The sequence below is a fragment of the Chiroxiphia lanceolata genome, chromosome 13, assembly GCF_009829145.1.
Source record: "Chiroxiphia lanceolata isolate bChiLan1 chromosome 13, bChiLan1.pri, whole genome shotgun sequence".
Taxonomy (NCBI): Eukaryota; Metazoa; Chordata; class Aves; order Passeriformes; family Pipridae; genus Chiroxiphia; species Chiroxiphia lanceolata.
This window is the reverse complement of record NC_045649.1, coordinates 8,028,894-8,055,772: the sequence shown is the minus strand read 5'-3', so window position 1 is coordinate 8,055,772 and position 26,879 is coordinate 8,028,894. Positions and strand designations below refer to the sequence as shown.

The window sequence follows — 26,879 nt, the reverse complement described above, 5'->3', positions numbered from 1 at the left end:
TCCCAGTGAACTTCAACCTCACCCAGTCCCGTCCATGCTGCCTCTGCAGGAGTCGAATGCAACCAGGTTATTAGCACACAAATTCTTGCTGGCTGGGACCCAGAGTCAACAAGATCCACCTACAGCTGAGCCACCAGGGAAAACAACATCACGTGGCAGCGCTGGCTCCGACGTCACAACCAGCCACCTCTGGCTGCCAACTCCCCCCACCCCCTGTGCTTTCTGGCAGCGACAGCACAGGCTGGAGTGTGGCATTGAGTTCCCTCTCTTTGAATCACCAGCTCGGTTTTCCGAGGTGTTACAGCCTCTGGTGAGGACTCAAGGCCTGGGAGAACACTTGGAAAGCCCGAGTCTTTCTAAACATCCAGGGCAGAGTGGATTGTGTCACACACAAGTGGGGAAATCATCTCATTTCACAGGATGGGTGATGCAGGCAGTTATTGCATCCATCCATTCTGGGGCCTTGGCAGCCCGCACTCCCTTTCTAAGCACCGCCACAAGCCTGTCTGTCAGGGTAAGATTCACTGGGATGCACTGGAATCCAAGGACAGAAAACTCCAGGATGCAGTAAAGGAAACTCCTGTGACTTAGAATCATGGAATGGTTAAGGCTGGAAAAGACCTTTAAGATCATCAACCCAGCACAACCATGTCCACCACGAACCATGTCTTCAGGTGCCACATCCACACAGTTTTTGAATACTTTTCCAGGGATGGGACCTCCACCACAAAATGTTCCCTAGTACCCAATCTAAATCTCCCCTGACTTTGACAGCCACATCCAAGGACACCAGCAGCGAGCAGGAAGCTGTGGAGGGATGGATATGAAGGTGAGTGCTCTGTGTCTTTAGAGCAAGGGGGTTATTTTTTTGGAAAGGACTTACAAGGACACAGTGGAGCCACAATGGGCACAATGTGCCCAGTGGACAGTGTGGTAACGCCAGGTTTGGTCTGACCTCACCCACACCAGGGCCCCCCTCTGCCGTGTTTTTGCAGCAGGATGGGCAATACAGCCCCAGTATCTGGTGGCAATCACACACTCTGAGGTTTTGGAAGGACACATGACTGTAATTAATCTTTCTGGTTATTGGATTCTTGGAGCAGAGGCTTTCATGGGACATTTGTCACCTGAGCGCTGCCTGGAGCAGCAACCCAGAGCAGGAACCTGGAGCAGGAACCCAGCCAGGTCAGGAGCCCTGGGATGGCTGATGTCTCACCTCTGTCAGGGGACAGGTTGGCCCGTTTGGCTGGAGGGGAGGTTGGCCTGTCCTTGTCTGCTGGCTCGTATCTCTTCCTACTTCCTTTGTCAGCTGCCTGAAATGGAATTAGAACAGACAACGGAGCTGAGCAGCCACTTCCCTCCAAGGAACCATCACCTCCTTGCAATGGTACCTGGCTCGTGCAACCACCTCTCCCATTAAACTCTTTCCACACACCAGTTCCAACCTCCCCTGGATCATGTAATTCCCAACCACCAGAAGGCAACGGCAACATCCTCTTGCACTGGGGGTTAATGTTGTGTTGTTTTCAGAATAGAAACAGGAAAACAGCAGCTTTTTGGGATGGTTTTTTTTCCAGCAGCACCAAGGATAGCAGATGTTAAGGAGGCATGTGGAGCCCTGCCTTTTCCAGGCTCTGAGGGTGCTGGCAGTCATGTGTCACTGCACACTCCTCCCTATGGAGCAGCTTCCTGGCCATGATAAAGCCACCTCACGTCAGAGCACAGGGAAGTAGAAAAATCTGCAGCCTCAGACTGTGCCGGGGAATTTGGACTGTCAGAGCAAAATATTAACGCTTCAAAAACAGGAACCTGCCCACGTGAGCGGGGCCAACACCCTGCCCCGGCACAAAACCCCACGAGGCCAAACTCTCCCACATGATCCGGATTGCGATCACCGCTGGAGGCTCCCAACTGGGGCAGCGGGATCAGTGGGAAAGGGGGAAGAGCCAGGTGGGCACACTTTTACCTCCTGACTCGAGTGAATGACTCGTCAGCAGCTCGCTCCAGTGGGAGGAGAGCATGCTCGGAAGTGTGCCGGGAGTATGCTCCCAGTGGGAAAGGCCCCAGCACATGTGGGACTCTGGCTGCAGCCTTCGAGCAAGCGGGAAGAGCCCTTGAAGCTGCAGCAGGAATGTGCCCCAGGGAAGCCGCCAACACAGTCGCAAACTGAAGCCACCACAGGGTGTGTTGCTGCCAGACTGGTTCTGTCTGCCGCCCTCCAATCCAGCTCCAGACCTTCCTGGCTGAGCTCATCCTGCCAGCATGGAGCCTGGAGCTCCCCTTCCACCCGTACCCATCCCACCATTGCTGGGATCCCTGTGAGGAGGGAATCCCAGACATCCACCCCCCTCACCTTGTTCAGGAGGGTCAGTTTGATCTCCTTGTGCCCACTGAAGCCGCCCTGCTGCGACTGGGGGGCCGAGGGCTGCTGGCTCTGGAGCAGCTGTTGGGATTTGCTGCCCTGGGTGGGCTTGGTGGATTTCAGGAGCTGAGTGGGCACATCCCGTTTCCGCTTCTCCTCTTTAGTACTGTCTTCTTTTTTTGACTTTCCTGTTGAAACCAGAGAGCAGATGTGGTGACTTAGGACTGAATCCTTTGGAGGGCAGGGCAAGAGGATGCTGCTCCAGGGACTGGAAAAGCCCACACCAGTTTACACAGCACGTGGTCCCGGGGTCAAAGGATTCAGGAAACCAGAATTTCCAAAGAGAGGAATATAAAACACAAAGAACAAAAGGCTTTTGCCGCCAACTCTGCTACGGTCTAAAAACAACAAAGAAAGAGTAACATGATACTGGAGTTGTCCGGATTTTCATCACCTTCCAAGGGTGAAAGAGAATAAGAGAGGAAGAACTCTCAGGGAGGTAAAGGCATGAGACAGCCACAGGCACAGGGATGGAAAGATGTGAATGTAAATTTGCTCCACGGCCTCACCCTGCCCAGGTGACACCTCTGGGCTCCCCTGGTCTGTGCTCAATGATTTTCCTGGAGCCCACAGTATTCCCAAGTAAGTTATATAGGATCATTGCTCTTTCCTTCTTTTCCCAGGGCTCCATAGAGGAAAAAGCACTAAAGCAGGTACCTCTACCTTTCTTCTGCTGGGCTGGGGTGGGGGAGCGGGAGCTGGCCGAGGACACGGGACTGGCCAGGTCCGCGTACATGTCCTCGGAGTCGGCGCTGCGCACGGAGCTGCTGCTGGACGAGGCACTGGACACTGAGGAGACGCTGCTCACGCTCAGGGACCTGCAAAGAAACAACAGGTCAAGAAAGCAACAACAATCAGGCAGTGGTGAGACCTTTTTCCATTCCCCTGGCTGGATGTCAGGAAGCTCAAAGGCAGGCAACGACCAGGAACAAAGGCCGTGTGTCCTGGGGTGCCGATCATATGAAAATTCCCAAACACGTAAGATGTACACCTAGAAAGTAATTAAGGCAACATGGAAACAGGTCACTGTTTGCCCAGAAAAACAAGGAGTGAAAGCAGGGTGTGCTGTCACAGGTCAGTGTTATGGCTCAGGGCAAGGGTTCCCTGGCAGGGTTTCTGGTGTTGGCAAACATTTACTGTCATGACAGGTAATGACAGGGAGGATGCCTCCAAGATGGTCATCTCCTAATAGTGTCTATCCCTGGAAGTGTTCAAGGCTAGGATGGACAGGGTTGGAGCAACCTGGTCTAGTGCAAGGGGGGGTTGGACTAGATGAGCTTTAAGGTCCCTTCCACCCCTAACCATTCCAGACATACGTTAACTCCATGAATATTCAGGCAGCCTCTCCAGCCTGTTCCACAGGCCCACACCAACCTGCCCTGCCAGCAAGATCCAGGCTCCCTGGCTGGAGGCTGGATTGGGATAACTGAACAGGCTGTGGCAGCTTCAGCACAGACCAACCCTGCTACAAACTGCAGAGTCTGTACCTGCTGGCATCATAGAATCATAGAATATTCTGAGTGGGAAGGGACCCACACGGATCATCAAGTCCAACTCCCGTCCCTGCACAGGACACTCCAACAATCCCACTGTGCCTGAGTGTTGTCCAAATGCTGCCTGAGCTCTGCCAGCCTTGGGGCTGTGACCACTGCCCTGGGGAGCCTGTTCAGTGCCCAAACACCCTCTGGGGGAAGAACCTTTTCCTGATATCTGACCTAAACATGATGGAGCTGAGCTCTGAGAGGTCACATGGATTGTTGTAATGGTGACAGGATGAGCCAGAAACTCCTTGTCCAGGCTACAGGATGTCACAGCAAAGCTGGTTTGGGCACACACCGTATTTCCTCCATTTTCCCCTTCCCCACACCCCTGGAGGAGCAGCACCCACAGCCCCAGAGCCACACAAGCAACTCCTGTGTTCATTTTTCCCACCCGTGCCCAGCTCTCTGAAGCTCTTGCATCACCCCTGAGCTGATGAATGTGACAAGCATGTGGTAAACAAGTTTGGATTTCTGTAAAATAACGCGGATGTTGAAGCTTGGAGTTCCACAGAGTTCAGGGATGTGAATTAGAGCTGCTCAGAGCCAAATCCTGCTTAATCCACTAGTTTTGCACTAGAGGTCTACCCTTAAATCTGTGTCCCACGGAAGTGCTGTGTTTCAAGGCTCTGCCTGTGAGCTTTCAAGGACTCTTGTGTGTGAATAGATGCAAAAGCTGAATGAATGACTCGAAAGAGGTTTATTTTATGACTCTTTGCTGGAGGGAGTTTGGTGTTTACACATCCCACAGACTAACAGCCTCAGAACTGTTCACTTGGGGCTAAACACAAAGGGAACTGGCTGTGCAACTTTGCCAGCAAAAGAAAAATATCATTAGCTGGGCCTTTCAGGGATTTTCTGACCTACCTCTTCTGACAGGCCAAGCATCTTCCCTAAGGACATGCAAGAACCAGAGGTAGGAGAGCTTTGGGAGAGGAAAGCTCTGTAGCCTGAAACTGTTCACTCGTAAAGCAATTAGGATGTGGTTATAAGATGTTTTGGTAGCAATTTAGGCTAAATGGGCAGTTGGGCACACGTGACAAGCTAATTTCCATGAATAAACCACAAGGAAAATATCATAGAATCATGGAATGGTTTGGGTTGGAAGGGACCTGAATGATCATCCAGTTCCATCCCCCTGCCACGGGCAGGGACACCTTCCACTAGACCAGGTTGCTCCAAGCCCCATCCTGGGCCTCCCCACCCTCACAAGCAAGGATTCCTTTCCAGTATCCCATCTAAACCTCCCCTCCTTCAGCTTAAGGCTATTCCCCTTCATCCTATCACTCCATACCCTTGTGAAAAGTCCCTCTCCAACACTGTACTCTTGTCATAATTCAGTACCTGGGATCTGTAACACAAAACCAACTTTATCCCACCTCCCAGTCACCTGTAGCCTCTGCTACTGGAAGCTACAGAGAGTTTTTGCTGCAAAAAACCACAACAGTGAGGAATAGTCATAATCTCTCCTACTTAACAGTAATGAAGGGTTGCGGATACCTGGATTTTCTGGACCCAGATGGGGAGTGGGAGACTGAGGCAGAGGATGATCTGGAATGAGATCTGGAGAGAGACCGAGACAAGGACCTGGATCGGGAGCTGGAGCCGCTGTAGCTGCTGGCACTGCCACTGATGCTGCCACTGATGGTCCTCCTGCAAGACAGCAAGTGACACCATCACACAATAGTAACTGTAAGGAAAAGGAGAGAGAGAGAGAAGGGGAAAAACCCACGAGAAACAAGTGATGCACAACAGAGTTGCTCACCACCCTCTGGTCAATGCCCTGAGCAGTGACTGGCCTCTTCCAGCCACCTCCCCCAGTTTATACACTGGGAATGATGTTCTGTGGTGTGGAATATCCCCATGGGCAGTTTGGGTCAGCTGTCCTGGCCGTGCTCCCTCCCTCCTGAGCATGGGAAACTCAAAAGTCCTTGACTTAGGGTGAGCTACTGAGCAACAACCAAAACATCCATGTTATCAACATTATTCTCATCTTAAATCCAAAACACACCAGACACTGAAAAGAAAATTCACTCTATCCCAGGACAGCTTCCTACAAACTAGAATTGCTAACTGTGTAATGAAGTGGGATATCTCGTATTTCAGGTTGTACAAATAACCCTACACATTTTTGGGACTAGAACATCAGTCCTAAAATAAATAGAGTTGTTTTGTCATGTGGAGAGTGTAGGGCAGTGGGTATAAGCATGAAAAAAACCACCCTGAAAATCCAAGATTGGAATAAAGGGAAGGTGGCTAAAAACATCTGAGACGAGTATTAATCATTAACTAAAGAAAGAGAAACAGAAACTAGAAGTGACAGAGTTTCTAGAGAAAAGAAACCGTCATCATCAGTTTTCATCAATGGAGACAGAACTGCACAGCCCAGGCCCTCAGTTTCTGGGAAGAAGGAGGAGATCCAATGCCATGGAAAATTAAGAACTGACTTGGGATGCTTCTGAAAACCTGAGTGGAAAACAGACTTAGACCCATCTTCAAAAATCTCCCATGATCCAAGAAAACCATACATGCCTTTCTGCAGGCATGAAACATTCCCAGGCTCCTTGTGCACTCATAAACCAGATATTTCTAGGAAATACATTTCTTACAGACCAAATTGCTGCTTCCACAGACCAGACACAGAGGTACCACACTGCTATTTCACTTGGAATATTGGAGTCACATAAGATGAAGGCAGGAAGGGAAAGCAGGGCAGGGAGCCAGCAAGATGTGTACTGGGACAGTGAAGCTAGTGGAGTTTTCCCTCCTCTGCTCCTGTGGAACTGCTGGATGCTCCCAGGACCACACAGAAATACTCCCTGCACATATTTAGAATAAAGAGGGTCCAAACCCAACACAAAGCTCAACCCTGCATCCCATCAGATCTGTCTCTGACCAAATATACCTTTTTCCTTGCTGTACCACCTCCACAACCAGCAGCTCTCGAAATTGCCTTTTTTCCCCCCACTCCAAGCCCTGTTTTTGACACAATTAATTTTTCCACCTACTTCATCCCCCTCACCTTCAGAGGCAGGAGCCACTTGCTGTGACAAACATTTACCCCACCCCCCACTCCTTCCCTCTCTTCTCATTCCCTTCCCGCCCCAGGAAATGGATTTATCCTTTAACATCGAAGAGCCCTGGTGGTACTCTGGAGAAGAACCCTGGATTTGCTGTATCTTCCAGGAGATCAAGGCTCACTCCACCCGCAGCTCTCTTACCTCCTGGGTGGAGTCCGTGTCTGACGTTCCTTCCTTCTTGCCTCCCGATTATCCCCTGGCTTGGCTGGCTCTGGAGCAGCTGTTGTAATTTTAGTGAGTGGCTGAGGGACTGGAAGGGCAGTGAGTTTCTTCACAGATTTGTCACTGTAAAAATGACAATTTTCACGTGTTTGATCAAAGTCAGTAGGTACAAACCATATTCTCAAGCAATGAGATGTGCTCAGGTTTGTTGTTGATCAACGTTATATTGACTATGGAATCATGGAATGGTTTGTGTGGGAATGGACCCTAAAACTCATCTCATTCCACCCCTTGCCATGGGCAGGGACAAATTTTTCTAGACCAGGTTGCTCCAAGCTGAATCCAACCTGGCCTAGATGTAATTCCTGCAGCTACAGACAGTTGGCTATTTCATTAAAACACAAACAACACAGATTTCCCTGAAGACTTGTTTCTCATATTCAATTCACCTTTTCAGAGTCAAATTACTACAAAACAGGCAATTTGGGAGATATTTGACTTGTAAATTAACTCCTGAAGTAGACTGTGTGAATCACTGTTTCTTATCCTACTGATTCCATGCATTTTTATCCCAAACACATACACCTACTTAAAATCTGCCAGTCAGGCTTAAGAATGAAACACACACAGTTAATGAAAAAATGCTCTTTTTCACTCCATCACACAGATCAGGAGGATGCACAAGAGCCTGTGTGTGCAAATATCCCTTGGATCCACCCCTTGGGTTGTGTTTCCCTGTGGAAAACTGGATGGGAATAACCACATAGTGGGTGCACTATTTAGCACCCACTATGTGAGATGGGAATCACTGTGGCTCTTCAGTGCTGCTCAGTTCAGGGCTCAGAGCACTCCAACCTCTGCTCTGACAGCTGGATACTGCTCAACATATGATCATGGAATGGTATGGGTTGGAAGAGACCTTAATGCCCATCCAGTTTCATCTCCCTGCCAGGAGCAGGGACACCTTCCTGCTCCAAGCTCTGTCCAACCTGGCCTCGAACACTTCCAGGGATGGGGCAGCCACAGCTTCTCTGGGCAACCTGTGCCAGGGCCTCACCACCCTCATAGGGAAGAATTCCTTCCCAATATCCAATCTAACCCTGCCTCTGGCAGTGGGAAGCCATTTCCCCATGTCCTGGCACTCCAGGCCCTTGTCCAAAGTCCTTCTCCAGCTCCCTTTAGGCACCGGTACATCCCAGCACTGATTAATCAGGGAGGTGGTTGTCTGCACAAAGACACTGTTAATTCCTCCTCTTGTTCTCAATATCTGCATTTATCCCCAACAGAACACAGGATTAAGCACAAGCCATGTTATCTAGTGTAAATAATCCTTGTCCTAGTGCTGTGGTGTTACCAAACCAGCACTGCAGGAGCACTGGGAGGGTGCGAAGACATCGCTGCAGGTGCTGAACGAGGCCTCTGAGGGCTGAGCCCTGAGTGGAGAAGGAAAAAAACCCCAAACCCTCAGGTTAATAAGGTACGAAAAGTGTGGCAAAGGGGACTGTCCCATATTCTGGAGAATTTAGGGGGATTCCCATGGTGTCACTTATTTGCAGGTCACCTTAAAAGAGGTGACATCACTACGGTGTTGTGTCACTCTCCAACATATCTGTAATTTACTATTGTAGCGTTTGTGAAATAGCAATTTCAGGAATTTAAAAGAGCAGGAGCACTGTCATAATGTGCCAAAACCATCTTCCTAGTCCTGTTTTCATTTGTATTCCAGTGTTAAAAGCTGATGAAGCTGAACCATTTCTTTATTCTAAGGCTGTGCATTAACCAAAGCCACAGTAATGAATTAAACTCTCAAAGAGCTGCTGTGTAAATATATCTGCACACACAGTTTAAGCAGTAAATCAGGCATATGTTTAAACACTCATATATACATGTAATACTTAAGGATACTTGTACAGTAAGTTAAAGTGTCATTATTTAATTAAATATGCCAAGCTAAACACTCTTCTATGCAGGTTCTATTTTGCATCTTTCATTTCTTCCTTCAGCTGCCAACCAGGCTGTAGAATCCCAGGACAGTTTGGGTTGGAAAAGACTTGAAAGATTATCTTGTTCCACCCCCTGCCATGGGCAGGGACACCTTCCACTAGACCAGGTTGCTCCCAGCCCTGTCCAACCTGGCCTTGGACACTTCCAGGGATGGGGCAGCTACAGCTTCTCTGGTAACCTGTGCCAGGGCCTCCCCACCCTCACAGGGAAGAATTCCTTCCCAGTATCCCTCCTAACCCTGTCCTCCTTCAGCCTAAGGCCACTGAAGGTCAGAAGGGTCTGACTGGGGGATTAGGCTCCTGTTGGACTCTGCACTGGGGTATCCAGAGGGAGATGAAGCCTTACCCTTTCCCAGGAGGTGGCAATAGCTCCCCTTTAGCCTTCGCCAGTGGTTTGTGTGGAGATGGTGTTGGAGAAGGAGAGGGAGAAGATGAGAAGGACCGTGATCTAGGAGGAAAAAGACATCACTCAGCTCAGTCTCTGGGATTGCAAGAGGTTTTACTGGCTTTCAGTGCATTTTGACACCACTCCTTCCTCGCCAGGAAGTCCTGAGCTTAAACTTGTTTTATATTTGGACTCTTCAACAAAACTTAACTTGTGTCATCAAACAGTGGTAAAAGAAGAAAACAAAATGAAAAAATAGGGTCAGCTGGAAGAGAGGCACTGCAGGTATTCCACACCAACACCTGAGGCTGTTTCCATACTCTCTGGATTCTCTCCTTAGGGAGAATGTCTACGGGAAAATAAGTACGATTTTGACTTGCAAGTTCAGCACGAATTGCCTCAACCTGCTTTATGCCCTGTAATTCCTAGTGCAGTTTATCCTTTAAACAGCAGCAAAGCCCTAAAAACCTTGGGAGAAAGACATAAAAAATACACCTAAATCTAATATTTAACACAAGGTGAAAAATGTGGTGCATCTCAAAGGCAACAAATCAAAGGGCAGGAGCTGTTTCCTAAGCCCAGGACTGACCTGAGCTGAGCCACTGTCAGGACACATGTGCTCAGGTGATTCATCCCACTGCCAAGACTGGAAGTCCCTCTGTTGCATCCCAGTACCTCAGAAAGCTGGACATCTGGATGACAGGCCTTCTGGAGAACAGTTAGGGACCAGGGTGTTCCTCACTCTCCTACATTCAGGGAGAGGCCCAAGTGGGTCACCTACACCTGGCACTGTCCTGCAAGGAGCAGAGCCCAGAATGGGGTGGATGGGGGAAGGTCAGACTGCTCTCCAGGTGAGATCAGCTTCCACCTGAGCCTTTCCTAGGAGAAACCAGGTCTCTTGTGATCCACTCTGTGTGATTTGAGCCCTGAAGAGGTGCCTATCCAGGGAGCCAGTTCTTCTACTATGTATATTCCAGACTTGGGAAACTGTCTGCAGGGGCAAGGAAGTTGCAGAGGAATAAACATCCCTCTGTTTGTTTAATCAGCCTGGGACACTGAATTGCTGCTTTGAAGTGTCAGGACTATCACAAGACACAACTGCTTTAATAAAGAAATGTGATTTGCCTCTTGAAATAGAAATTCCAGTGCCATAGAAAAGAGATGCTGGTGAACTTCTTCCAGTCATAAAATGCAAATGATGGGAACGTTAATTTACCAGAGGCATGGGAAAGGGCCCAGCCACAACAGCACCACGCTCGTGGGTGGGAGGACTGAGGAGAGGAGGAGGTGGCTGATGGATCTCCTTCATCCAACATCCACATTGGCAGCCTCCCTCACTCAGGGAAGTGGTTTGAATGGATTACTTCAAGAGCTTGTTATTTGCTTTTAAGTAGCAGCAAAAAGGAGTGGTTAGAAAACCAGTTTTCCATTGGTTCCAAATCCCAGGAGCCATTACCTGGACCTGCTGCCTGAGAAAGAGCTGTGCCTCGAGGAGCGACTGGAGTAAGAGCTGTAGGAAGATGATCTGGAGCGAGATCGTGAGGAGCCTGAACCAGAATAGGTGGATGAACGAGAAGAGGACCTGAAACAAAAACATTTAAAATTTATAACCTCTTAAAAAGTCCTCTGAGACCTGAGTCTCCAAGTATGTTCTTTCCAAGTTCTGCTCCAAAAACTACCTGTCTTCTCCTCCTGTCAAGACTGCAGCCTATCCTCAGCTCCCCCTTTTCATTAAGGGAAGATCCTCTTACTCCAACTCTCTTTGCACCCTTAAATAAGCTTTCCCTCCTTATTGATTTTCCATCCTTTTTGGGAACTGCTTCCACACATTTTTATGCCTTTTCACCAGACAATCCCCTGACAGGTCAGGGAAAACAGAAAAGCCTCAGGTGCAGTGATCCCAGCAAGAAAATCTGCTTCAGGAGGGCTTTGGCTTTTAGATCCCTATCTCCAATTCAGTATGTTCCTCATTCCTCTGGGACACTTCTCCCCCTTTTTTCAAGAGCTTCAAGTTCAAGCACTCAAACAGATCCAGCTTCTGCCTCGAGGCTCCCAGATTCAGGGAGTTTCTTTCTGAAAGTTGTTTTTTGTCTTGTTTTACACCTGTTGCTTTCCAAGCCCCACTCCAGCCTCTAAGGCTCTGTCAAACCTCCACAGCCCCAATTTTTCCCAGTAGCATCAACACGCTCTTACTGGAGTGGGCTCACCTCATCTCTCCATCTCTCCTGGAGTGACCAAGCTCCAATTTTTACAGCTTCCAGCTGTTTGTGCTCCTATTAAGGTCAGTTTTCATCTAGATCAGTTACTAGATGTAAGGGCAGTAACATCCACACTGCATCCAGGTCTAATGGATCTGAAAAATGGCTTTTCCAAGGACTTGATTCTTCCTAATCTTCAACAAGTCACAGCACAGCTTCCACGGTTTTCCCTGCCCCTTTTGGATTTCATGTCACTACCTGTCCATAGGTGTTACTGAACAGCAGGTCTTGAACTGCTTTCCCAAACATAAAATCATGGAATGGGTTGTCTTGGAAAGGACCTTAAGGATACGTCCAGTTCTACTCCCTGCTGTGGGCAGGGACACCTTCCACTATCCCAGGTTGCTCCAAGCCCCGTCCAACCTGGTCTTGAACACTTCCAAGGATGGGGAATCCACGACCTCTCTGGGAAACCTGTTCCAAACATCTCAACATCTTCCCTGGTCTTGAGTTGGCCACATCCAACTCCTGGACATGCTAATGGATGTGCCAGGCTCTCTACCCTCCCTCACCTGGAGGAGCCAGAGGCAGAAGCTGAGGAAGCAGAGGTTTTCCGGCGCCTCCGAGCACGGCTGGGGGACACGGACACGCCGAGTTTCTTTTTGGGGGACTTGGATCGGCGCCAGGGATCCTTCCACTCGTCCGCCCGCTTCGACTGGGCCGTGCCGAGCGCGGTTGACTCCTTGTCCTTCTTTGGTGGCTCAGGCTGACGGCTGGAAAACAAAGAGGAGTCAAGAAGCTGGGATTCTGAGGGAGGTTTATAAGGTTTATAAAGGAAGATACACAAGGATCCAGGAAAAGATATCATAAATATATTGTAATAAAACACATAAACAAATACACAGGGCCATGAAAATACCCCAGAAATTCATCTCTCATAGTAGTACCAGCTTAACCTCCATTGCAGAATGTCCAGCATCATTTTTGGGTGATAAAGTGTTAGAACAACTCTCAATTTGTAAACCAGTATCTGCAAACCTACAATTTTATGAACTTCTTTGTCACACTGACCAAATAGTGACCTCCCAGTTGATTTCAGGTTCAGCTTTTGGCCTTGAAGGAATGGACACAAGAAAGAGGGAAGGGAATGGGGAACCTGGTTCTTCCTGAACCTGTAGAGATGGAGCAGCCCCATCCTGGCAGGCAGCCCCCAGTACAGCGGAGAGAAGAGTCACTCTTCTGAGATTCAGTCTGAATTATTCTACAATTCCCTTATCAGGACATCTTGTGGGGCTGTATCACAGGCCAAGGCACAGTGACCTCTTCTCACCCTTCTGAAGGGAATGGTTCCTCCCTCATCTGAGCATAAAGTAGTTCATCAGGGCTGATTTATCACTGGATTATTCTCCAGGTGCTTATAAACACCACCAAACATGTTGTTGATGACCATGAGGATGTGACCAGTCAGGCCAGACACCCTCCGTCTTCTCCCTTCCCTTTTTTAAGGGTTCTACTCCCATTTCCCCTTTTTTGGTTCTCCAGGTTTCCCTTCTCCTCTCCAATTCTCTGAAAATAATCCAGGGCCAACGTTTCAGGACCTGCACCAGACACTTCCTTAAGTTCTCCAGGATGAGTTTCTTCAGGCCAAGACTTTATTACCTTTCTTATCTCTGGGTGATTTAACTTGGAATTTTTCCTTGCCCTCCGTAACCTGCACCCAACTCCTCAATCACCTGCTTCTGACCTTCTCCTCTGGGTTTTAGGCAAAGTTTGTGCTGGAATAAAGCTTTATGAAGTGTGTTGCACTCACCAAATTACCAGGACAGTGATGTGTTTGTTCCTTTTCTCCAAATAATTAACTCTGTGAGAATTTGGGGGAGGAAAGGCCCTTTCCATGGCTGGCTTCAGCCAGTACCACCCCATTAGTCACACGACTGAAGTAACCACTCCCCACCCAACTTCCTCTACCTTTTGAGATAAAAAAGCCTCCTCCAAGTTTTCTAATAATTCCAGGGACTCTGCTTCTTGCCTCAACACTTCAACAGACAACAGGATAATTAAAGCTCTTCGTTAGCAGCCCTTTGAAGGCTTCACTAGTCACCAAGGAGCCTCATCCCCTCCTTGCTGGCAGTGTTACCTCCTCCTGACTCCAGAACTTGGATATGCTGACCTAAAAATCCAGCATCCGACTCTTTCCTTATCTTTGCTGATATAAAGGCAATTTTACTCTTTGTCCCATATCTACCTCATTTTACATGAGGAGAAACTCTTCTTTCACCTTCACCTTCACCTCTCCCACAAATCTCATTCCAGCTTCAAAAGAGGATGATTATGTCTAACATGCAGAACTGCCTGGTCAGGGAGTCCCAGGCAGGGCTATGGCTCAGCATTATTCATTCCATCCTCACCCTTTCCAACACTGCTTCAACACACACTGTTTAACTCAGTACATGATATTTGCAGTGGGATAGTCAAGTTTCCCACGTTACAGCCACAACCCCATGAGTATTTAATCATGGAGGAAGACTACAACCCTGAATATGGGGTTGAGACACACTGGACGTATTGCTTCTCCCTAATAACACTAAACAGTCATAGCTGGGGCCAAGGTCTCCTTCTAGCACTTGTTTACAAACTTCCAGTTTACAAACTCATTTTGAAGCCATTTTGACCTCTGGAATATCCTTGAATCAACCAAGTGCAGAGAAGGAAGAAAAAGAAGGTTGGGAACAGCCTGCACACCTTGGATCAAGCAGTAGGATAAACAGCAAGGAAAGGAGGAGAAGAAAACCATGTGAGAATGTCATGGACAATGCTCTAATATCCTGATCCAATGTCCCTTCCTGAGGGATCGCTGCCTGCAGCTTTGGGAGGTGTAGAAGGGATTTTCTGCTGGCAAGGGAGGGCAGAGAGGCATCATCCATCTAAAGATCCGGGTAAAACCTGTGGAGAAGCTTTTCCTGCAGTGTCCAGGCTTGTGAAAACCAACAACTGTGCCAGGGGAGGGTTAGGTTGGATATCAGGTAAAGGTTCTTCCCCCAGAGGGTGGTCAGGCACTGAACAGGATCCCCAGGGTAGCAGTCATGGCCCCAAGGCTGACAGAGCTCAAGGAACATTTGGACAACACTCTCAGGGACATGGTGTGATTTTGGAGTGTCCTGTGCAGGGCCAGTATTTGGATTTGATGATTCTTGTGGGTCCCTTCCCACTCAGGGTATTCCATGATTCTATGAACTAATGAACAACCTTGTCCCTCTCAGGCTTAACTCCCTCCTGCAACAATTTTCAGAAAGAAAAACCTCCTACAGAATTTATTATTTTCCTAAAAACCAACTCATATTCACATCCAACAGCTCATCCAGGGAGCTGGAGCTCAACTCCAACTCCACGTGGGAACAACTTAGGCTGAACTCCTCAGCTTGGAGCAATAATGACTCTGAAAGCAAATCTCATTACTTGCACCTATTACTTGGTTTGATGCAATGCTCTCTGGATGAAGTCACTTTCTGGAGGAAAGGTTTTTTTCCATGGGAAAACCACAACAGAGAGCCTCATTTTGGGATATGCTTGGCTTTTTCACTCAGTACTAAATACACTACAAGGAAGATGATGCTTGTGTCGGGACATTTTCAAAGCCTTTCCTCAAGAGCTGCCTGCGTTCCCAACGTGTGGCATCACCAAATAAACTCCTTCAACCTAAAATGAGGGACTGGGAGCTAATGCTGCTCGGCTCCACTTCCCTAGTGGAATTCTGGAGTCAGAGCTGAAAGTGAGCTGGAGCCACTGCCAAGAGGAACATCCCAATATAGCCTACAGTTCCACTGAAGACACTGCTGGAAGATGACAAAGGGGAGGTTTTCTCCTCGCTTTCACTCTTGCAAACAGGCAGTTTTTCCTTCCTGCCTTGTGATGGATCTGGTGCCTGTTGGAGTTCCCAACTCCTTAATTCAATAAATTAAAAAATAAGAATGTTTCACTGCTGGGTCAGTGAGTCCAACCAGCAGGGTCTGACTAGTTGCAGGAGCTGAATCATGAAGAAGAGGAGGGAAGGAGGGAAGAATCCCGGCTGTGTCCTGGTTCACCATGAGGTGAGCCATGGGATCACCTCATGAGTTCATCCTCATCCTCAGCAGTTTCCCAGGCTGCAGGTAAACCTCACACAGGAGGTTTCAGCATGGAGAGGGGGGCTGGTAAAAAAATCCACATGTTAATCCCGAACTCCTTTTTACCAAATTGCAGTTTTTAGGAAACATTTCCAGTATTTCAGAATTAACTCCTTAATTAGGTTGGGTTTGGCTGGGGGGTTAAACCACAACGTAAGTCTATGCCACAAGGTTTAAAAAAAGTAAATTAGAGGGAATAACAGACAAGACAGACTGACCAAAAGCACCTTCATTTCCTCCCAGAGCCCCAAGGATCAGCCAGGCACCAGCAAGGGCTGCAGAGCTTTGCTACTTCCGAAGCCCATTTTTCCCTTAAAATAACTAAAAGCTTTATTTTCCAGATCGAATGCATTGATGCCTCTTTGGCTGGAATTTAATGACAGCAATCAAGAGGAGAACTGAAGCTGAACATGGCTTTGGCAAGGAGAGGAGGAACAGAGACAGCTCCAGCTGGCAGCACAGTGTAGGTCATCCAGCTCCTGACCGCACGCGCTCCGGCTCCCAAAGAAACCCAGCTCCCAAATAAACCCCGAACTCAACAAGGATTGGAGGGGGCAAAGCAGACCTGCGCAGCCTTTGCTGCTCTTCTCATGTATTATGCAAACGCTGCCAAAGCATTTCTAACCTTAGAGGGGAAAACAAGCTTCCTGGGGAAAGTGCTTCTGTCCTTCCTTCCCCCTCCTGTGGGACGCAGCTCCCACAGGGAACGCAAACCTTATCACCCATGGCCAGTGGTGACGTCAGCCTGGCTCCAGGGCTGCTCTTCTGGCCACACTTTACAGCTCAGTTTGCTCCAAGAGGAAAGTCCAGCCATGACTTAAAAGCCTTTGAGTTTCTAGCAGGAAAGCTGGGATTGCGTCAGCACTGAGTTTTCCTTCAGTGGCAGTGGAATTTTCCAAAGGAAGAGGACTCGAGGAATGACTGGAGCCATGTGCCAAGGCAGTTGTGAAGAGACCTGTAATTGCTGCAAACCAAATTCCAGCAGAGTGCAAGCACACGGGAATTTTTCCTGTCTCGGCAAAAAGGAGAAGGACAACAGCTCCCAAAATCCGCCTCCGTGTGTCTACAAACGCTGGACCTTGGAGCTGGTGCTTGTTGATCTTGGTGAAATATTAGCAAAGAATAAGATTTTCTCAAGCTGTTTCCATCTAAAGCTGAGTTATCAGTTGCTCAAGAAAAAAAAAAAAAAGAAAAAAAAAAGGAAGAATTTCTTCAAAGCCTGATGGGGAGAGGCTTGGAAATTAAAGAGTGGAGATACCATCTGAACCTCCAGGATGAAATCATCACAGTGAGGAGATAAACCTATCAGAGATGTGATCTACCCTAAGGGCTGAGCATTTGATGCCTCAAGAGCCTTCTCTAAATGAGAGCAGAGATCCTGTCCAGAGATCCTGCTCCAGACTTTGCCGTATTTTAATAAAAATCCAGTGTGGGAGATCTCCCAGGAGCTCCAGCTCTGAAATGCCAAAGAAAAACACATTCCTTGAGATCCACATCTGAGTCACTCGATGCCCTTCATCTCGATTTATGGTTACGAAATCCTTTGTCTTTTCCTGTGGGAGCAGAAGCAGCACCTCAAGAGTCACAAGGACTAACAGAAACTCCAGTCTACGAGATGTTTTGTGGAGAACTTGGAAAAGTTCGGTTTGGTTCATGGAGAGATTTTATTATCATAGAATCATGGCATGGTTTGGGTTGGAAGGGACCTAAGAGATCATCCAGTTCCAATTCCATCCCCTGCCATGGGCAGGGACACCTTCCCCCAGACCAAGTGGCTCCAAGCCCTGTCCAACCTGGCCTTGGACACTTCCAGGGATGGGGTAGCCACTATTTCTCTGGGCAACCTGTGCCAGGGCCTCACCCCCCTCACAGGGAAGAATTCCTTCCCAATATCCCATCAAACTCTGCCACTCTGGCAGTGTGAAGCCATTCCCTCTTGTCCTGTCCCTCCAGGCCCTTGTCCAAAGTCCCCCTCCAGCTCTCTTGGAGTCTCTTCAGGCACTGGAAGAGGCTCTAAGGTCTCCCTGGAGCCTTCTCTTCTCCAGGTTGAACACTCCCAGCTCTCCCAGCCTGTTTCCAGAGCAGAGCTGTTCTTATCATTAACTTCCCAAAAGAACTGGGAGCAGAAATGAAAGCAAAGCCGTCTAACCAGGTTCCATTGTTCCAGCTGGAAGCAGCACCAGAAAAAATAGGGATGTAAACAAGTTATTATCATGTTTATCACAGCAGGGCACTGGACTGTGAGCCTGAAGAACCTCAGAGTGGCACAGGGCATGTTCTGTCCATGGGGAGAAGGGAAATCTTCCTCTGGGCAATGCTGCGTGGAACACCTGGAATGTGCAGGAGTAGAGGTGCCGCTCCAGCTGGAGCAGATAAACCTTATTTCAGCCTGGGAACCCCAAGAGCCCAAGGCCATTTGCTTCCTTAAGTCATTGCACTCTAAGAAGTCACCCAGAGAAGGTGCAGAGCCTCCTCGTGGAGGCTGATTTTCCCTTCTCCATGACTTCTCATGGATATGAGACTAAATCAGAGCATTCCAGGGGCTTAGCAATGCCCAACTTAAACCCAGGAAGAGCACACATCTGTTCCTGCAGAACAAGTGGGAACTGTCCTACCTGCTCTTCCTCCTGTGGCAGGACAAATGGGGAAGAACTAAGGATTTCTTTTAAGAAAAGCCAACATTCCCACAGGGAAAACTAAGAGAAACCAAAATCCACCATCCTCCCACACCATCTTTAGGTAGTGGGATGAGATGCCACTATTAAATCCACCAAAAAATCCAATCTGTATTTGACACAAAGATGCTTTCACACAGAGCCTCTAAGTCAAAAAAATAGGGAGCAGATCCAGCTGGCTGCATGGAAAGACCACCAAAAGCTGTGGGAAAAGACAATGATGACCCAAGAACACTCAGAATTAGAGATTCTTCAAAAAAAAAATGAGTTCAGTTGGTTTGTGATCCACACACATACAACCATGAATCACTCCATTTGCATTCCCTTCTTTTTGCCACTCCTTTATCTAATCAACCTCATTCCAACACTTTCTGGTTTGCAAGCCCTGGATAACCTGCACTCATTGATTTCAGACTCTGGGTTATCCTGCTCATTAATGTGCTCAGCCCAAAGATTAACAAAGTCAACTTGAACCAGCTTGGAAAAACAACACAAGGGTGAGCGTGGCCACAGGATCACGTACCCTTTCATCCTGGGATCTGCAGCACCTCACAATCCAGGTGACACCTCAACAAAAGCTGGGAAGAAATGCTCCTTGCTGGAAGAATTTTTCAAGGATTTATGATTTGCCCTTTCTGACTTTGCTTTCAGTTTTCTGTGTTCCCACTTGCCGGGGTTATTTTTATTTTTAATGGCTGCCTAAGTGCTCTCCATTAACAGGATTTTAGGAACTTCCTTCCCAAAAAGTGTTGTGTGTGCGATAATCAGAGGATGGGTCGTTGGGACACTGCTCCTTCTGGCAGCTTCAGAGCTGCTGTCACCTCCTCAGAACACCTCTGAGGACAACAGCCTCCTCCCCCTCCACATCCTACCTGGCACTGGTGTTCCATGGAATTTGGGGGTCCATATCCATATTCAGTCATGGGCCTCGACCAAATTTGGAGAATCACAGAATCACTGAGGTTGGAAAAGACCTCCCAGACCATCAAGTCCCACCTGTGACCGATTCCCATCTTGTCACCCAGCCCAGAGCACTGAGTGCCATGGCCAGTTGTTCCTTGGTGACCACTGCCCTGGAGAGCCTGTTCAGTGCCTGACCACTCTCTAGGGGAAGAACCTTTTCCTAATATCCACCTTAAACCTGCCCTGACACAGCTCCAGCCGTTCCCTCGGGTCCTGTCACTGGTCACCGGAGAGAAGAGCTCAGTGTCTGCCCCTCTGTTTCCCCTTGGGAATGAACTCCTCAGTGTCCCTCAGTGCTTTGGGAATACAACCACCAACAGGTCCCACAACACTGTGTTGCTTCATGTGCTCCTGGAACAACCAGATTCGCTCAGATGCCAGCGAGATAAAGGCCTATGGCAACAAAAGAAGGATTAAAATGAATTATTTTGCTCTGTAGAGCCTTTGCTCCCAGCAAAGGGTCAGAACATCTTGCACCGCTCTAAGTTTCTTCAGAGAACATATTTCATTCTTTATCCATTAAATGCTTTGCACAACATGGAACTCCACTGGCAACAGAGAGAGAGAAAGAAGGAATTTTGCACTCAGCAAAAATCAGGCCCAGCCTGAGGCATTAGAACTCGTTCTGGAGATGGGGAGCAGGAGGACAGACAGCCAAGTTATCCCTCTAATTGATCATAAAGTGTCCTGGCTTGTTTAAGTGTTTGATGCCTGAGGAGAGAGGAGGAGGAACAGTTTTACTGGCATTGCAACCTCAGACTATAAGCTTCTTGAAGTGCTCATCTTGGGGAAAAAATAACCAATTCAAAAGCGTAAAGCAGAAATTGCAAATTCACAGAATCATGGAATGGTTTGGGTTGGAAGGGACCTTAAAGCTCATCTTGTTCCACCCCTGCCATGGGCAGGGACACTTCTACTATCCCAGGTTGCTCCAAGCCCTGTCCAACCTGGCCTCAAACACTTCCAGGGATGGGGCAGCCACAGCTTCTCGGTGCAACCTGTGCCAGGGCCTCACCACCCTCACAGGAAGAATTCCTTCCTAATATCCAATCTAAACCTACTCTCTTCTAGTTTGAAGTCATTCCCCCTTGTCCTGTCACTCCTGTCCTCCTCCTGCAGAGAGTCCCTCTCTGTCTTTCTTGTGAGCTCCCTTCCAGCACTGGAAGGTAATGTTTGCCATCCTTTCCAAAAAGGCCAATCCACATGTGACAATCCCACTGGAGCCTCTTCTTAAAGGTTCAAGAAGCAACTCTTGCCCCCGAGTCCACCAGTTTAACATCTTTGTTAAATTCTGACCCTTCTCATCCTCAGCAACGCCAGGAAATCCTCTGGCGTCTCCACGTTATCAGCCTTAGACTCTGCTGTTGTTTAGAGACAGATTAAACCTTCCTGCTTTCAGTGAATGGAAAGGGAATTTGTTTCCATGTTCCTGGCTATTTGCTGTTTGAGTTTTCTCTCACCCCTTCCATTCTGTAGGTCATGGTTTGTTCCTTCCTCCAGCCTCTGCCCCACAGAGCTCCTACCCTGACAGACCAACCGGCATCTACCCGTAATTACTGACATCCTCAGTTCTGCCTTTGGCAAAGCTCCTTGCTGGTTACACAACCTCTGTGGAGGAGTTTTCCAACCTCTTTGGACTAGTTTTCCAACCTCTGTGGAGCAGTTTTCCAGCCTCCCCAGCTCATTAATGAGTGTGGAGCAGGGCCACGTGGGCTCTTGAAGTGGCAGGAATGTTAACGGGCAGCTGCAGCCTGAGCCACCCCTGTGACACCTGGAAAGGCTGGACTTGCCAAAAGCTGGGATCCAGCAATTAGGGAAAGCCCAGAGTCTATAAATAGCCCCAGAGGTGAGTGCTATGGCACCACTGTGCATCCTGCTTCCCAGGAAGCACGGAGCAATCACAGGCGTTTCACATGTTAAACAAACTTGGGAGCTGTTTAATCCCAAACCTGCCCCTCCGGAGAAAGGCATGGAGGGATCTGGAGAAAAGGTGAGATGGCCTGAACCGCTGCACTGCCATGAGGAAGTTGGGAGCCTGTCAAAAAAGGTTACGTGGGACACAGTGGCACAGCCCAGAGCCAGGTCACACCACGAGCGTGACAGAGGCTCCTGGAGAAACGTAAGTGCTGGGGGAGGGATGTGTTCCCCAAGGGAGAAGGTGGAATTATGCTTTCACTTTGTTCAAAAGCTTTTCCTTAACTTGTTTCTACAGATTTCTCCACAGACATCCACACACCTGCAGTGCTGGAGGAAGTGGTCACGTTGACATGGCTGTCAACCATGAGAACTGAAGTCCCATCACAGGGGGTGGAATGAGATGGGCTTTAGGGTTCTTTCCAACCCAAACCAGTCTGGGATTCCATGATTCTAGGATTAAGAGAACTTGGACAGCTGCCTTCATTAATGCAGGGGTTTTGGGGTTAGTTGGTAAGTACTCCCATTAATTCCACTCTCCCCTGAGAAGGAGACACTGTGTGTAGGTGCTGACCAAAGATTTTTGGGGAGATTTTAAAGCTTTCTGCTTCAGAACTAACTCCTCATTCGACCCAAACATTCCAAGAGCTTCTTGCCACCAGCCCTGCACAAATGAAGCCAGAACAAGCTCTGCTTGCTGTCCCTCTGCTTGGTCCTACAGTCACCACTGCCTGTGTTACAGAGCAAGGCTGAGGCACTTCCAGCAGTAGATTCCCTATGATCTGCTTCCAGAAAGAACAGAATCATGGAATGGTTTGGGTTGGAAGGGATGTTAAAGATTATCTTGTTCCAACCCCCTCCTATGGGCAGGGACACCTTCCACTATCCCAGATTGCTCCAAGCCCCGTCCAACCTGGCCTGGAACACTTCCAGGGATGGGGCAGGCACAGCTTCTCTGGGCAACCTGTGCCAGGGCCTCACCACCCTCCCACAGAACCATTTCTTCCCAATATCCCATCTAACCCTGCATTCCTTCAGCTTAAAGTCAATCCCCCATTTCCTGTCACTCCATGCCCTTTGAAAAATCCCTCTCCTTAGCAGACTTAAACCAAAAAAAAAAAAAAGGAAAGAAGTGCACCAAAGACTATTTTTAAATTACCAAGACTCATTTAAGGAGCCTGTTTTGGAGAGCCAAGAGGCATCTACAGCTCCCTTGTGTCACAGAGGGAAATAGGGGACCTGTATCCCCAAAACACATCACGAACACTGTAAATTCCATCTCTGGGCTCACAGAGATGGTTTCATGGAGTGAGATGGATCCAGTGTTGGTGAGCACAGCCACTACTCCTATCCAGTACCTCTTGGGTAGTAGCACTAAGAGCCCAAGCTCTCCCACACAAAGCCCTGCCCCATGACTCCATGACTGCCAAGGGAAAGAGCAACCGGCAGGCTCAGCCTTGGGCGGAGCGATCCCGGTCATGGTCATGGAGACTGTTCGTGACTCATACCTTGAGCTGCCAACCAGCTGATGTCACTTTCATTGACATCATCCCCATCACATGGCTCTGGACAGCAAGATCTGCCCCATCACCACCCCAAGGAGAGCACAATCCAACAGTCAATGTGGTAATTAAGGTGCACAAATCGTGTTGTAAGTGAAGATTGTAATTAAACGTAGCATGTAATTAAATGGATTCCTATAACTGCTCTTGCACTGCTACTGCACCAAAGATACCTTCAAACTGTTCTGGAACTGTGACTTCCTCTTGGAAATGAGAGTCAGGGTTAAAAATCAGCTTTCCTTCTAGTGATGCAAATAAAACTTCCAGGTCAGATTCAAGACTAAATTGTGAAACCACACAATCCCATGTGGCACCTCATTCCTGGCGTTCTTAGCCTTGCTCTTCATTAGAACAAACTCTTCCTCATGCTCATCATGTTTCACACCTTCCTCCAGTGCAGAGAAACAACACAGACATCAGGCAGAAGGACAAGGTCCAATATGTCTTGGGAAACAGCTTCCCTACACCCCTTTTGCTCCAACATTTGTGTGTCAACACGTTCCTCGACATGCTGTTGGAAGACTCCACCTGCCACTCTTCCCAAGAAACTGCTGACCAGTTTTCCTGCAGGTCACAGAATCATGCAATAGTTTGGGTTGGGAAGGACCTTGAAGATCATCCCATGCCATGGACAGAGACACCTTCCACTAGACCAGGCTCCAAGCCCTGTTCAAAATGTCCCTGAGTAAGAAATTTGATACTTTTCCATGATTCTGAACTGAAAGACATGAAATTAGAACGTCCCACCAGACAGGTTCCACATTCAGCTGGGATATCTAAACAGTGCTTCACAAATAAATACTCCATATACACACGTACTTAGACAACTGCCAGAGAAACAAAATAGGAATCACATTCCTGGACTTTCAGTCTATCTGGTTCCATTTTCTCTTTCACACAGGACAGAAACAGGACTTCCAGAATAAATGGGCAGTCAGAGATAATAAACCCGACTCCACACTGTGATTCCACTGAGCACAGACTCATTTCGAGGCACACAGTCCCTTCACCTTTCCTTTTTGGAGTTGCACTTAATAAATCTCCAGACACTTTTGCTACCCATAGACTCCCAGCCCAGCCCTGGTTCTTGTCACAGACATTTGTCAAGGACTCAAAGGGAGTCACCACAATCTGCAGGAATCCCTCAGCCTCCCAAAACCTTCTCCAGCCTCCCAAAACCTCCTCCAGGCTCAAGGGAAGAGGGATGAGCCGACCATCTCCATACCCACATGACAATGGACAGACACCCTCCTCTCAGCGTCTCGTTATGCACAGTCAGCTCTCACTGATGTTTTAGCTCCACTTAGTGGCCACAAGGCTCAAGTAACTACTTTACTCAGGAGTTTCAAACAAGGATCTTCACTGGTATCAGCTCCAACATCACCTCAAACTCCAAATCCCAATCCCAGCAAACACTTACCTTGGTAGCAGCGGGGACCGGGGCTTTGGTTTGTCCTTGTCCTTGTCCCGCTCCCGGTCCCTGTCCCGGTCTCGGTCTCTGTCCCGGTCCCTGTGCTGTCTGTCCTTCTCATCCCTCTTCACTCGTTCTCTCTCCCGTTCCCACTCTTCTTTCCGCCGCTGCCGCTCCTTGTCGCGCTCCCGCTCCCGTTCCCGCTCTCGTTCCCGCTGGCGCCGCTCCCGTTCCCGCTCTCGCTCCCTCTCCCGCTCCCTTTCCCGTTGTCTGTTCTCTCTTTCCCTTTCCCGTTCTCGCTCTCTTTCCTTTAAAGAAACAAGAGAGAAATCATCATGATGCTGTGGAAACATCTCCCAACAAAGCAGGCAGTAAATCTGGACTGCAAGGAATTACATCCACCCTCCCATGTCAGTGCAAAAGACTGGGATGAATAATCTGGAGATCAATAATCTGGATACAAAGAATCTGGAGATCAATAATCTGGATACAAAGAATCTGGAGATCAATAATCTGGAGCTTGCTGAGCAGGTAGAACCTGGACATAAACACACCACCACATCATATCCATCACAGTTGGCATTTTCAAAGGCAACGGTCAAATTAATTTGGTTTATTAAGCTTATTAAATAAATGTATTGATGTTTACAAGTCTTTTATTGCTAATCATTTTTATAACAAGCTAATTAACTTCCCAAACAAACAATATGAAAATAATTGGTGGTGCATCATGTGCGACCACAGTGAGAACCACCCCGTTTCTGCACAAGAACAAGGTCTTATTGCAAAAGGAAAATCAGTTTTTAAAGAATTTGATGAAATCCTGAAAAATGAAATCCACTGAAAAATTACTCACTGGGCAGGACTGATTATTTTGGTCCCTACTCTAGAGGCACAAAGTCTGCATGAGGGCAAAATGAAGAGGACAGAAAGGGGTTCAAGAGTCTTGTTTTCATTGAGTTCTACTCCTGGTGGAACACCAACCAACACCTGGAATTTTAGCACCTGGTTGGTGCTTCATTGACTCAATCCCCAACATGCAGCTCCACCAGCAGTGAACAGTCATGCCAGGGCCTCCGTGGGTACACAGAGCACACCTGCCCAAATCTAATCCTTTCCATCATTCCCAAGAATTAACAAGCAAACTGTTCCTCAGTCAGGTTATTTCCTGGAAACTCCCTCCATCTCGAAAATGTCCAAGAATGGTTGCAAGCACTGACAACTGCCTGGTGCACTGAGGGGTAGCCAGTGTGCATGAGGAAGAACCACCTTCTCATCTCAGACATGGAATTGCTAAGGTTGTAAAAGACCTTTAAGATCATCAAGTCCAACCATCAATCCAGCACCAGCACCATGGTCACCACTAACCATGGCCCCAAGTGCCACATCCACATGGCTTCTGAACATTTCCAGGGATGGGGACACCACCACCGCCCTGGGCAGTCCGTGCCAGGGCTGGACAACCTTTTCCATGAAAAAAATTTTCCCTGTTATCCAATCTAACCCTCCACTGGTGCAACCTGAGGCCATTTCCTCTCATCCTGTCCCTTGTTCCCTGGTAGCAAAGCCCAACGCCCACCTGGCTCCACCCTCCTGTCAGAGAGCGAGAAGGTCCCCCCTGAACCTCCTTTTCTCCAGGCTGAGCCCCCCCAGCTGCTCCTGGTGCTCCAATCCCTTCCCCAGCTCCGCTGCCCTTCATTGAGCTCCAGCCTCCCAATGTTTGTCTTGTCTTGAGGGGCCAAAACTGATCCCAGAATTCCAGGTGTGGCCTCACCAGTGGCCAGCACAGAGGGACAAACACTGTCCTGGTCCTGTAGCCACACTGTGGCTGGTACAGCCCAGATGCCATTAGCCTTCTGGGCCACCTGGGCTCATGTCTAGCTGCTGTCAATCAGCACCTTTTCCACCAGGCAGCTTTCTAGCCACTCATTCCCAAGCCTGGAGTGTTGTTTTTGCCTTCATGATGCTGCAACAGAACATCCTCCCATCCCTTCCCTTACAGTGTGCTCTGTGCTGTAATTAAGTCAAGATTTAACTACTTGCAAGATTAAGCATCTTGAAAAGTCCTGTTTCAAGCACTGCACTGGAAACATGACAAGGAGCAGAAGAACCTGGAAGAGAGTTGGAAGGAAAAGCGTGGGAAGGGGAGTTACCTTACTTACTCGGTAGTTACGGTATGGATCTGGGTCTGTGTACTGAACCCTGAAATTCTCATACTGCCCACCACGCCAGAACCGTTCTATTTCATAGTCATAATAGGGATCTGAATAGGGATCAAGCCTACAATGAAAAACAGGGAATGTTAGAGAGGGAAATGTCACCTTGTCACCATAAACACTACGAATTCTAGGTCAGGTCTTAGTCACTGCGACAAGAAAAAACACGTTCAATGGAGCACAACCA

At 48.3% G+C, this 26,879-nt stretch overlaps 1 protein-coding gene and 1 long non-coding RNA gene across 10 annotated transcripts in view; one reads left to right on the top strand and one right to left on the bottom strand.

The window, feature by feature from the left end:
- Positions 1–26,879, bottom strand: part of ZC3H18 (zinc finger CCCH-type containing 18) — a 46,365-nt gene that overhangs the window by 3,054 nt on the left and 16,432 nt on the right. For 4 of the 8 annotated variants that reach the window (XM_032701362.1, XM_032701369.1, XM_032701364.1 and 1 more), the window contains 10 exons: positions 26,630–26,756; positions 24,486–24,784; positions 12,361–12,561; positions 11,047–11,172; positions 9,552–9,653; positions 7,182–7,325; positions 5,461–5,613; positions 3,080–3,240; positions 2,354–2,550; positions 1,217–1,313 (listed from right to left, as the gene is read on the bottom strand). In XM_032701362.1, coding sequence (XP_032557253.1) covers positions 1,217–1,313; positions 2,354–2,550; positions 3,080–3,240; positions 5,461–5,613; positions 7,182–7,325; positions 9,552–9,653; positions 11,047–11,172; positions 12,361–12,561; positions 24,486–24,784; positions 26,630–26,756 — 1,607 coding nt within the window. The remainder of the gene's footprint in view (positions 1–1,216; positions 1,314–2,353; positions 2,551–3,079; positions 3,241–5,460; positions 5,614–7,181; positions 7,326–9,551; positions 9,654–11,046; positions 11,173–12,360; positions 12,562–24,485; positions 24,785–26,629; positions 26,757–26,879) is intronic. The other 4 variants (XM_032701366.1, XM_032701370.1, XM_032701365.1 and 1 more) reach the window with 3 other exon arrangements.
- Positions 205–5,660, top strand: LOC116793486. 2 transcript variants are annotated; one of them, XR_004359503.1, is made up of 3 exons: positions 205–310; positions 775–829; positions 5,441–5,660. It is a non-coding gene; the product is annotated as an uncharacterized LOC116793486 (long non-coding RNA). The 2 variants fall into 2 exon arrangements; XR_004359504.1 differs by lacking the exon at positions 5,441–5,660 and adding an exon at positions 1,578–1,775.